General features: G+C 42.7%; 1 protein-coding gene across 5 annotated transcripts in view; it reads right to left on the reverse strand.

Annotated features, from left to right (window-relative positions):
- Nucleotides 1–10,508, reverse strand: part of pomgnt1 (protein O-linked mannose N-acetylglucosaminyltransferase 1 (beta 1,2-)) — a 120,823-nt gene extending 110,315 nt beyond the window's left edge. The window contains exons 1-2 of one of the 5 annotated variants that reach the window (XM_077594625.1): nucleotides 10,029–10,174; nucleotides 4,710–4,904 (exon numbers count right to left, since the gene is read on the reverse strand). In XM_077594625.1, coding sequence (XP_077450751.1) covers nucleotides 4,710–4,742 — 33 coding nt within the window. In that variant the 5' untranslated portion in view covers nucleotides 4,743–4,904; nucleotides 10,029–10,174. Of the gene's footprint in view, nucleotides 1–4,709; nucleotides 4,905–10,028 lie in introns of all 5 variants that reach the window. The other 4 variants (XM_077594626.1, XM_077594623.1, XM_077594624.1 and 1 more) reach the window with 4 other exon arrangements.
- Between the last annotated feature and the right edge of the window lie 537 nt (nucleotides 10,509–11,045).

The raw sequence follows: 11,045 nt of genomic DNA on the forward strand, positions 1-11,045 counted from the left end.
CGCAGAAACTGCGTGTGACGAAATTGATGGTGCTTCTCCATAAGCTACGTTTAATCGGCAAAAGACCTAAATAAGTGTAAGTTACGGACTTGTAATTTGTCATTCCGCTGTTGTGGATACAGGTCGCTTACCTCTCGATTACCGCACACTGTCTGACACTTACCTTACTGTCTGCCACTTACCTTCCTTCAAGTCAGCCAGCAGGAGGCAGATCACCAACCAATTCATATGCCGCAGAAGGGAATGTGTGGTATGTTAGCGCGAGTTTAGATGTCTGATGGATGTGGGGAAAAAACTGTCCTTAAGCCTATTTGTCCGAGCTTTGTGGGACCTATAGCGTCTGCCAGAGGGCAGCAGCTGGAACAGATTGTGACCAGGGTGGTAAGGGTCCCCTATGATGTTCTTGGCTCTGCTGAGGTAACGCGGGCTGGCAATGTCTTCAAGTGAGGGCAGAGAGCAGCCGACAATCCTCTGGGCAGTGTTAATCACTTTCTGCATGGCCTTTTTGTCTGCCGCCGTGCTTCCAGCGTACCACACTGTGATGCCGTACGCCAGGATGCTCTCTACAGTGGTTCTATAGAAGGTTCTCAGAAGATTGGAGCCCAAGTTGTTCTTCCTAAGTACCCTGAGGAAATGGAGTCGTGTCTGAGCCTTCTTCACCACTGCCGTGGTGTTTGTAGACCATGAGAGCTTGTCCGTGACGTGGACCCCCAGGAATTTAAAGGACTGGACCCTGTCTACACATACTCCATTTATGAGGAGTGGGGCCAGATCTGTGCCGTGTTTGCGAAAGTCCAAGATTATTTCTTTAGTTTTCGTGGTGTTCATTGTGAGATTGTTCACCGAGCACCACGAAGACAAATTGTTGACCTCATCTCTGTAAGCCGACTCATCCCCTCCTGAGATGAGTCCGACCACAGTGGTGTCGTCAGCGAATTTGATGATGGCGTATCAGACACCATGTTTCCACCTGAGTTGTTTGATAGGGCTGGAAAATTCACCACAGAGTCCGCTGCGGCTCTAGCCTCTGAGAAGGGAGTTCATATGACTCGTGACGCTCTAATCGCTGCTCAGATTGAGGACAGTACCCTAAACAAGTGTTTTGAATATACTGTAGCACCTGAAGTTGCGAAGACCATGCCGACAGCTTATTATGTTTATGATGGACTGCTCATGCGTAGGGGGTCTACGCGGAAGGAGGGTGACGATGAAAGGGAAGAGCTCTGTCAAATAGTAGTGCCCAAACCATTTCGCCAGTCAGTACTGTCTTTGGCCCATGACAATTTCTGGGCTGGTCATTTAGGAGTTCCTAAAACCTATTCGCGCCTATCCTAGCATTTCTTTTGGCCAGGCCTTAAGAAAGATGTGTCCACGTTTTGCCGCACTTGTCACGTGTGTCAAATGACTGGCAAGCCTAATCAAACAATCTCACCTGCTCCTTTACGTCCAATACCTATCATGGGGGAGCCCATTGAACACATTCTAGTAGATTGTGTTGGTCCCCATCCGCGAACCAAATCTGGCAACCAATACTTGCTGACTGTCATGTGTATGGCTACGCGCTATCCCGAAGCCATTCCGTTGCGAAAGATCAAAGGCCCTGATCAAGTTTTTCTCTACTTTTGGTCTTCCACGGATTGTGCAGACAGAACAAGGCACAAATTTCTTGTCGGGGATATTTGAGCAAGTGTTGCAGTCGCTGTCAATCAGCCACCGCGTTTCTAGTGCATACCATCCGGAATCACAGGGCGCGTTAGAAAGATGGCATCAGACAGTAAAATCTGTGTTGCGCAAGTATTGTTTGGCTACCGGAAAATATTAGGATGAAGGAGTGCCCTTGTAATGTTCCCTGTGCGCGGGGCAGTGCAAGAATCTACGGGTTTTAGTCCCTCAGAGCTCGTTTTTGGTCACTCGGTTAGAGGGCCATTAGACGCACTAAAAGAGCAGATTGTTAGTGAAAAGCCCGCCAAAACTAGTGTGCTGCAGTATGTCAGTCATTTTCGCGAACGACTACACAATGTGTGGGAGATGGCTACAGATAATCTCTCTGGTGCGCAAGAAGGAATGAAACTTCGATTTGACAAAAAGGCAGTCCGGCGGCCTTTACAGGCAGGCGATAAAGTGCTTGTTTTGTTGCCCGTACAAGGAGCCTCTCTACAGGCTCGATTCTCTGGTCCTTACTCGATAAGTAAAAAGTTGAGTGAGACAAACTACCTGGTAAACACTCTAGACCGCAGAAAACAGGCGAGTGTGTCATGTGAACATGCTCAAGGAATATCATCCACGAGACGAAAGTGTCAAAGAACTGCCGGTTGTGCGCAGTGCGCTGTCACCCGTATCTGTCGCCGTTACAGCGCCAGTACGCCTATGTGGCACAGAGATGCAGGGAGACGAGGATGGTTTGTCGGTGTGCGAGACTCAAACACAATCTCCCCGGCTGTGCAATTCTGACATGTTACAAAACCTGTCCACGTTAATGCAACATCTAAACAAACAGCAGGAGTCTGACGTGGTTCAGTTAATTTCAGACCAACTTTATTTGGCGACGTTCTCACCCGCACAACCGTTTTGGAACATGATATTGATGTAGGCGGGGCACGTCCCATTAAACAGCATCCATACAGGGTTAATATTGAAAAGAGGAAACTAATGGAGGAAGAGGCTGCCTATCTGGTAAACAACAATCTAGTTCACCCTAGTTCCAGTGCGTGGAGCTCTCCATGTTTACTAGTACCAAAGCCAGATTCTCCTGTTAGATTTTGTACCGACTATAGACGGGAGAACAAAGTAACTGTTCCAGACTCATTTCCTATGCCAAGAGTAGACGACTGTATTGATACCATAGGATCTGCCAAATATGTATCAAAAATTGACATGCTAAAAGGGTACTGGCAAGTTGGTCTTACGTCTAGAGCATCCGAAATCAGTGCTTTTGTGACCCCAGATGCATTCATGCAAAATTTGGTAATGGCTTTTGGCATGCGTAACGCTCCGGCTACTTTCCAGAGTTTAGTGAGTCTGGTATTTGCAGGTGTTCCAAACTTCATAGCTTATTTAGACGATGTGGTGGTTTACTCATCCACCTGGCCTGAACATATGGCTTCGCTGCGAACTGTCTTCCAACGCTTGGCTGATGCCTCTCTCACTCTGAACTTGGAAAAATGCGAATTTGGAAAAGCCAAGGTTACGTATTTGGGTAAGGTGGTGGGCGGTGGCGAGGTCCGCCCCTTAGACGGAAAAGTGGCTGCTATCCAGGCTTTTCCACCTCCTACCAACAGGCGAGAGCTACGGAGATTGTTAAGCATGACTGGTTACTACAGGGGTTTCTGCCGAAATTTCTCGTCTGTTGCCGCTCCCCTGACTGACCTGATAAGTCTCTCCGTGCCATTCATATGGTCGACTGAGTGCCAGTCTGCATTCGAGAACTGCAAGGCTCTCTTTTGCAGTGCCCCAGTCCTCAGGGCTCCTGATTTTTCTTCACCATTCTCTATTGAAGTCGATGCGAGCGGTCTTGGTGTGGGCGCGGTAGACCCAGCAGGACCCAGATGGTTTAGTCCATTCCGTTGCGTACTTCTCTAAGAAGTTTAATGCCAGTCAAAAGCGGCATTCTACGATTGAACAGGAGACGCTTGCTCTGCTATTAGCGCTCCAATTATTTGATGTTTATGTAGAATCTACTTCAACTCCAGTCGTGGTGTACACCGACCACAATTCGTTAGTCTTTGTGGATAAAATGTTTAACCACAATCAGCGGTTGATGCGCTGGGTGCTTGTCCTTCAAAATTATAATTTGAGTATTCATCACAAAAGAGGCTCAGAAAATGTTTTGGCTGATGCCCTGTCTCGGGTTTAGGAGGAGAGTTGTATCAGGATTGTGTTGGTTGGTTGAGGCAGGTTGGTGGTTCAATTTCGTCAACAGGTTGACTCTTGAGGGGGGAGGTGTTACGGCTGTCAGCCTGGGTACACACTATATATTAGGGTGTGTTGTTTTGTGTGTGGTTTCTTTTTCTTCTGCAGGTACATGGAGCTGTGGCTCCACCCCTGTGGCAAAGCCAGCCCAGGCCAACACAGCTGTGACTACTTCCTTATCATCCCTCCTCCAATCAAGATCCACTTCCTGTCCTTATTTAAACCCTCTTATTTTTCAGTTCAGCCCTTGACTCCCTTGACTGGCTGTGATTGTAAATGCTGAGGCAGTGGAGTCCTTATTTTCTCTAAGATAGCACTTATTGTCTAGAGTTAAGTAAGTTTTGTTTGCCCCCGCTTCACCTGGTATTGTAAGTACGCTAGTCATTGTTATATTTAGTATTTATGTTGATAAAGTTAATTATTTTGGGCTGCATAGGGGGACTTGAGATACGTTTAGACACCTCGGGGTAAACATATAGTTTGTTGCATTTATACATGTAGTTTATTCCCCTGTCTAGACTTTTATTACATCAGTTCTGACAGTGGCACCCTTAGGCCTTATTTCCTGTATTTTTGTGGGTTTTCATTCGAACACCTGTCTGGGAGGGTGTTTTTTTACCGTTTTTATTTGAGGGTGCCACTTTAGTATCTTTTGCTTCCCCTATGTTGTCCCGTAGTCCAGGTTTTGGTGGACTTTGTTGTTAATAAATTATCATTGAAGGCTACTTGCCGTGTGTGTCTGGCTCGTCATTGACTGAATCTTTCTGCTGTGGTAGTTGCGACTCCCGGGTATATCTTACCATCAGCGGGAGTCGTAACAACTGGAAAGTCATGAGACAGGTGGCTGCCAGCTGTTCCTTCCTTTTGACAGGAGTTATATAATGTATTTGCCCCACTTCACCACCATAAGCCAAAACATGGAATCAGTGGCGCAGTTTGTCTTGGACAATGGGCACACCATGTCTCATTTACCGCCCCGAGATTCAGACCATGCCCTGTAAGGTTCAAACAGGTAAAGTAAGCACAGTGGAAAAATTGGCTTGTCATTCACTGCTTTCGTAACAGGATAGACACTGTTTCAATATTTTTTCTTTTCTTTACAAGCAGGACACATTTTTCTTTTGTAAAAACACTTTCCCCAAAGAATGGTGATTGAGGGAGTTGTTATATTCAATCATATTTTCCCTCGTCTGGTCATTTGTTTTAACCCTTTGTAAGAAGGTTTAGTCTCAATTTAAATGCTTTCACCTTTTTTTGCATATTTAGACAATACTAAAACCAATATAAAAGAGTTCCCTTTCATTTTATTACATCAGAAAGCTGTTCACCTGTCTCGTCAAACGTTTCAACTGAGAGAAACTTCTTATAGTGCAAAGGTGAATCCACATCCCTTCTCAGCCCATTTTTGGGTCGGCTAGTGCTTCTTCTTTATACTGCAGGTTGAGCACCCAGGCTCCTGGCAACACCGTTGGTCCAGTCCGTTTACTGTTGAGAAGCAGTCTCCTTCTGGTAACCCCAATTCAATGCGTGTCCTTAAAGATTTTTCTTTTTACGTAGTCAACCAGATTAGCCTCATCATCCAGTTCCAATCGTGCAGTGAATAATGGCGATTTGTATGGTCTAGCAAATAGGATTTTCATATGTTGTTGTCCGATTGAACTCGTTATGTAGGCGCAGTGATTTCATAACGAGATATGGAACCTTTTGTCAATCCAGCCTATTATTTTGTTAATAACACAATTTGGGTGCCATAATCACTATAAATCAATGGTTCTTTGGAATTTTAAATCGTGCACTGATATGCCGAGCACAGGTTAAGCATGCTCTGCAACCAACTTAACCCTATAAATTGTGTGGTGGCACCGTACCAAGGCCACCATCTCCCCTGTCGAGACATAGGACTTCCCATGACTCAAGCCAGCTATGTTAAAAGCAGCTCACCCAAGTAAGCTGATGTACCAATTTGTTTTTTGTTTCTGTTTTTTTCCGTTTCTCAAAACAGATTATTTGTTTCTCCACGTTAAGTTTCAAATGTGGAGTACTGCCGCTGCATTTTCGTCAAAAATTTCATTTGTCGAAAAAAAATATGTATTTTTTTTCCTAATCTGTTGCCGCCATCCCCGAAAGGCTCATTGGCGATTTCCGAAACCAATTTCAAATTTCCAAATCCTTTTCCACCTTGATATCTGATTGATAAGACTATATCTGGGTGGCCAGCCAATCAAAAACACAAGACAGAGACAATCATTCATGCTCACACTCATAATCAGGGGAATTTAGAGTGTTCAACCAGTCTAACATCCATAATTTTGTTTTGTGGGAGGAAACTGGAGTACCCGGAGAAAACCCACAAATTCTCGAGGACACCAGGAATACTCCACACTCTGGAAAGTCGGGATCCACTCGGCTTTCATTAGTAGATCTTAGAACCCCAAGGTTGATGCGCTAATCACTAGTCTTTCTATTTGGGTCGTTTACCCATACATCAGTGGCCCGTAAATTTTCATCACAGGTGGAAACCACCATCCCTAGTGGGGCTTCTTGGTAGTTCACCCCCTTTTGCTGCCCTATCAGCAATAATCATTCCAGAAGGAACTAGGTAATTAATGTGTTATATTCGCGTGACACACATCTACAAGTAGAAATTTGTTTTGGAAGTTCAATTGCCGCCGTTTGTCGCCCTAGTCAGCCAGCATGAGCGACTGCCATTGTCGTGGCAATAGTTTCGCCTCTAAAGTTTGTTTTGGTAACCGTCAATGTATCTCGTATTCCGTTCGAGTTTTGCCCATTCCATTTATTCCTAGACAACCCATCTACCTAAAGCATTACCAGAGGTTTCATATCATAATTTGGAAGTGCTATTTTTTTCTACCATAATTCCAGCACTTGTTTCATACCATGAAAGGCCCCACCAGATTTTGGGCATCCAGTGCCAAATAGAGCCTATCGCCAAATTTCCCTCGAATTTGTTTCACATTCCCCAAATATTCCCGAACTCATGCGCCAACGCATTTTGTCAAACCCAAAGCGACAAACATCATCTGTTTCTTAGCCAGATTTTTGTGCTTGGAGAATTGTCCATTTCCCACTTATCTAAGCTTGTCCTTGCCAATCGTTATCGCTGTAACATTTAGGAGCATTAACCCCATAATTGCAATGCTGTAAGTTTTAAGCCAAGTTCCTCATGCGTCTTCGGACAAGATCATTCTCCCGAATCGATGCCTTTCTTGCTTATTTATTACATAAGATTTTACAACAGGCACGGATCCGAGGAAGCGGTATCACCACCTGGTGCGAAGTCGAAGTCAAAACAATTGTGTGAGAGGTCGATGGTCCTCAAAAACATTCTTCTTCATTGCCAGCAAATAATGTAATGTATACTAATTATCCTAAGCAAAGCAAAGCCTTCTTCATTGCAAAAAAATATATAATAATTTAATCAAATAATAACCCTAACAATATACTTTTCCTGATTCAAACAAACATTTTTTAAAGCCTGTTACAAACTTTGGTTTTTGTCTGTTTGGTGACACTTTTAGACAATTGTACAGTGGTAGGTTTGTTATATCAGCGATATAGCGATACATAAGACTCCCACAAAAATATGTCTCATTGTCACAATTTAAAAATAAAAAAGTAGCGCATTTTATATTTCGCACTCTCTTTTCCTCTCCAAGTACCGATAATCTGTTTTTTAGGCTATATTTATGAAAAAAAGGTAGTTGTTACATTTAACAGGTGCTTGATACCCTTTATAGCATACTTCTGCTTAAAGATGGTACATATTGTCGAAGTGCTCCTCTCATATTGGCGAGTCAGCTCAGTCACACGTACAGCACTCATGTTTTTCGATTATTTCGTGTATAATAGCGATTGTCTTCATACGCTTTTTCTTCTCACGACCCTTCAATGCATCGGCTTGCTTTGGGCCCATTGTTTTTCCCTTAATTCTGGACTGATTAACTCAAAAGAAAAAAAAATGCAACCTGTATGCTCAGTGCTTGTAGATATCTTTAGGCAAGGGAGATGCGGCCAGAAAAAGAGTTATCATAAGCAGCCTCTCGCGTACTCGTCCACCTGGCTGTCTCGTATGCTCATATCTCAAATTTGTCTCGTATTTCAAGTCAAATATTTGCACAGATTTTTCCTCGTATCTCAAATTTCTCATATGTTGGGGCGCTCGTATGTCAAGATATTACTGTCAAGGTATTAATGTACTTGGAAGTCTCGCGCAAACTGCACAACCACAAAGCCTAGACTGTAGGACACTGGTATCAGTATTTTCAGCAATTCCCTGGTCGTCTGTTGAGTCACAACGAAACCAGACTGAATGCATTTAAAATGCATCATTGCATATCCATGGGCAAAGCCAAGTCTGTTTAACTATTCTTGGACAAACATTGCAACAGGTGCTTTTATCCTGAAAATACGTATGTGCGTGATTTACCTGCGTAAAGGCAACAAACTATAATAACAATTCCATGACTCTGACTTAATGACTGGGCTATCAACTTGGTCCACAAACATAGATGCCCTGTACAAAAGGGGCCACAGCCGCCTCTACCTACTGAGGAGTAGTTACTACAAAGTAGTCCTTTGGAGTGTGCAGGACACTGCTGAGGACTTTCTACGACACTGTGGTGGCATCTACAGTGTTTTATGCAGTGCTCTGTTGGGGATGCGGGAGCACGGAGAGGGACAGGAACAGGCTGAATAAGCTGGTCAGGAGGGCCAGCTCTGTTCTGGGCTGTCCTCTGGACTCTGTGGAGGAAGTGGGAGAGCGGAGAATGCTGACCAGGATGATGTCCATCATGGACAGCACCTCCCACCCCCTGCATGAGTCTGTGGAGTCCCTCCGAAGCTCCTTTAGCAATAGACTGCGGCACCCTCATTGCAGGAAGGAGCGCTTCCGCAGATCCTTCCTCCCATCAGCTGTCAGGCTCTTTAACAAAAAAATGGCTGAGTGTTGAGAACTACCGTATGCATGCATGTATATTTATGTGTATGTATGTATATATGTGCTAAGCAACACGCTTATTTATTTATATATTTATTCATGTATTTATTTATTACCTTACTTTTACCTATCTATTTATGTCTAAAATGCCTTTCCTATTCCTGCATCCTCACCCTCTTGCTACTGTGACAACAAAATTTCCCGAATACGGGATGAATAAAGTTATCCAATCCGCCACTGTCTTACCCCCATATTTAAATATAAAACTTGATTTTGCTAAATAGACCGTATAGAATAGGGGTCTCCAAACGATTCCAGAAAGGGCCGCAGTGGGTGCGGATTTTCTTTCCAACCTATAAGAGGAAACCTTTCCACAAATCTGGTATCTTAGAAGTGCAATCAGTGGAATGCAGTCAGGTGTTTCTTGTTTCAGCAGTAACCTCATTGGTTAAACTGTTTGTGTTGGATTGGTTGGAACAAAAACCTGCACCCACAGCAGCCCTCGAGAACAATCAAGTGTGGATGCGCGCAGGTGTCCTCCTGTCTATAGAATTTGCAGGAAACACTTAGCACGTGACTTCAAAGTATCTCTATAACTAATGCTTGTTTGTTTTGTTTTTTAAAAAACAATCTTCGAAATAAATTAATCAGAAAAACGGAGATTTAAAAAAACTAATTTAAAAAAGACCCTTAAAATAAATTACTCAGAAAAACAAAGTTCCAAAAAAAGATTCAAAAACAACCCTCAAAATAATTAATTAAAAAAAACAGGTGGAAAAAAAAACTAATTCAGAAAACAACCCCAGAAAATAAATTTAGGAACAACAGTTTTAAAAATAATTCAAAAAACAACCCCAAAAATAAATGAATTTGAAAAACGGTCAGGGCTTTTTCATTTTTAAAGCGAAAGCACTACGCTTCTGTAATTATCAACATTTGGTTATGAGCAAGCAAAATTGCACAGTCCCTATAGTATTATTCATGATTGTTTGGTGGTAAGGATAAGTACGCTTCTTGTGGTTATTTTTACGTGATGAAAAACCTTTGCAATCAACAATATTTTAAAACATAATATATGTATTACAAGCGATAATGACGAACATTTTACACTGGACACACAAGGGGAAAAAAGATAACTTTACAGTGTGTACTTTCGTCTTACCTGACAGAACCGCCGAATGGTCCTCTTATTGAACAGTTTATATTTATAGGTGAGATACAAGCTTCTTTGTTGGCGGGGTATGAATGGCTTTGCTCGAGGGTTAGGTGTCCAGGTCTCCATTCCGTTATAAATTTCAGATTGTTGCCTATATTGTTCTCTTCGTTCTGCTACAAAAGGGCCATATACAGCCACAATTTATTGACTGCAAATAAACAGGGAGTTGCTAACGCTATCCAAAAACGAGTGTACACAAAAATGTAGCTACCACCAAACCACGCATTGGGAATTTGGCCCAGATTATGGCACACTACTGAATTGCCTTATTTAAGTGCAAATGTATGTTTTGCACTCCCATTTGTAAATCGAAGTGATCTAAAATAGTAAATTCAGTAAAATGCTTTTGTATGCCTGGAACATAAAACATGTTTTGGGTTCTGTCTACTCATAGATATTCCATAGAAAAGGCTCATTCGGCCATATTGCGTCAGAGATATTTGTAAACATGGCCAGTATTCAAAGGAGCATGCATTTTGGATTAGCCAAAGATTATAATTTTGTCAGTCAAACAACAAACGGATGGATTTGTCAAAAATAGCAGGGATGAGGTAAATTTTATTGCGTCCTTCATAAAATTGTATCAATTTCTCAAATCCAGCCTAAATAATGGTTCACATAATTACGTTAGTTAAAAAATACAAACCCTTTGTAAATGTATCTTGAATTCAACATATAGAATATATTTGTGAGGAAATCACTAAATCGCCTTCAGTCCATTGTAGTAGAGACTGCCTAATAAGTACTCCGACGCAAAGATGGCCGCCCTTAAGTACCCCGCCTACTCCACTTTTGGCCAGCTATTTTTATATACACGATATCTATGAGTGTGTCACTGTCACAGATTGACTGACGTCACTCTCTTAACTACTTTTCTCCTAGGATTGGATTGGATAACTTTCTTCATCCCGTATTCGGGAAATTTCATTGTGACAGTAGCAAGAAAAGGCATAGTTATACGTT

Source organism: Stigmatopora argus, chromosome 24, assembly GCF_051989625.1.
Source record: "Stigmatopora argus isolate UIUO_Sarg chromosome 24, RoL_Sarg_1.0, whole genome shotgun sequence".
Classification (NCBI taxonomy): domain Eukaryota; kingdom Metazoa; phylum Chordata; class Actinopteri; order Syngnathiformes; family Syngnathidae; genus Stigmatopora; species Stigmatopora argus.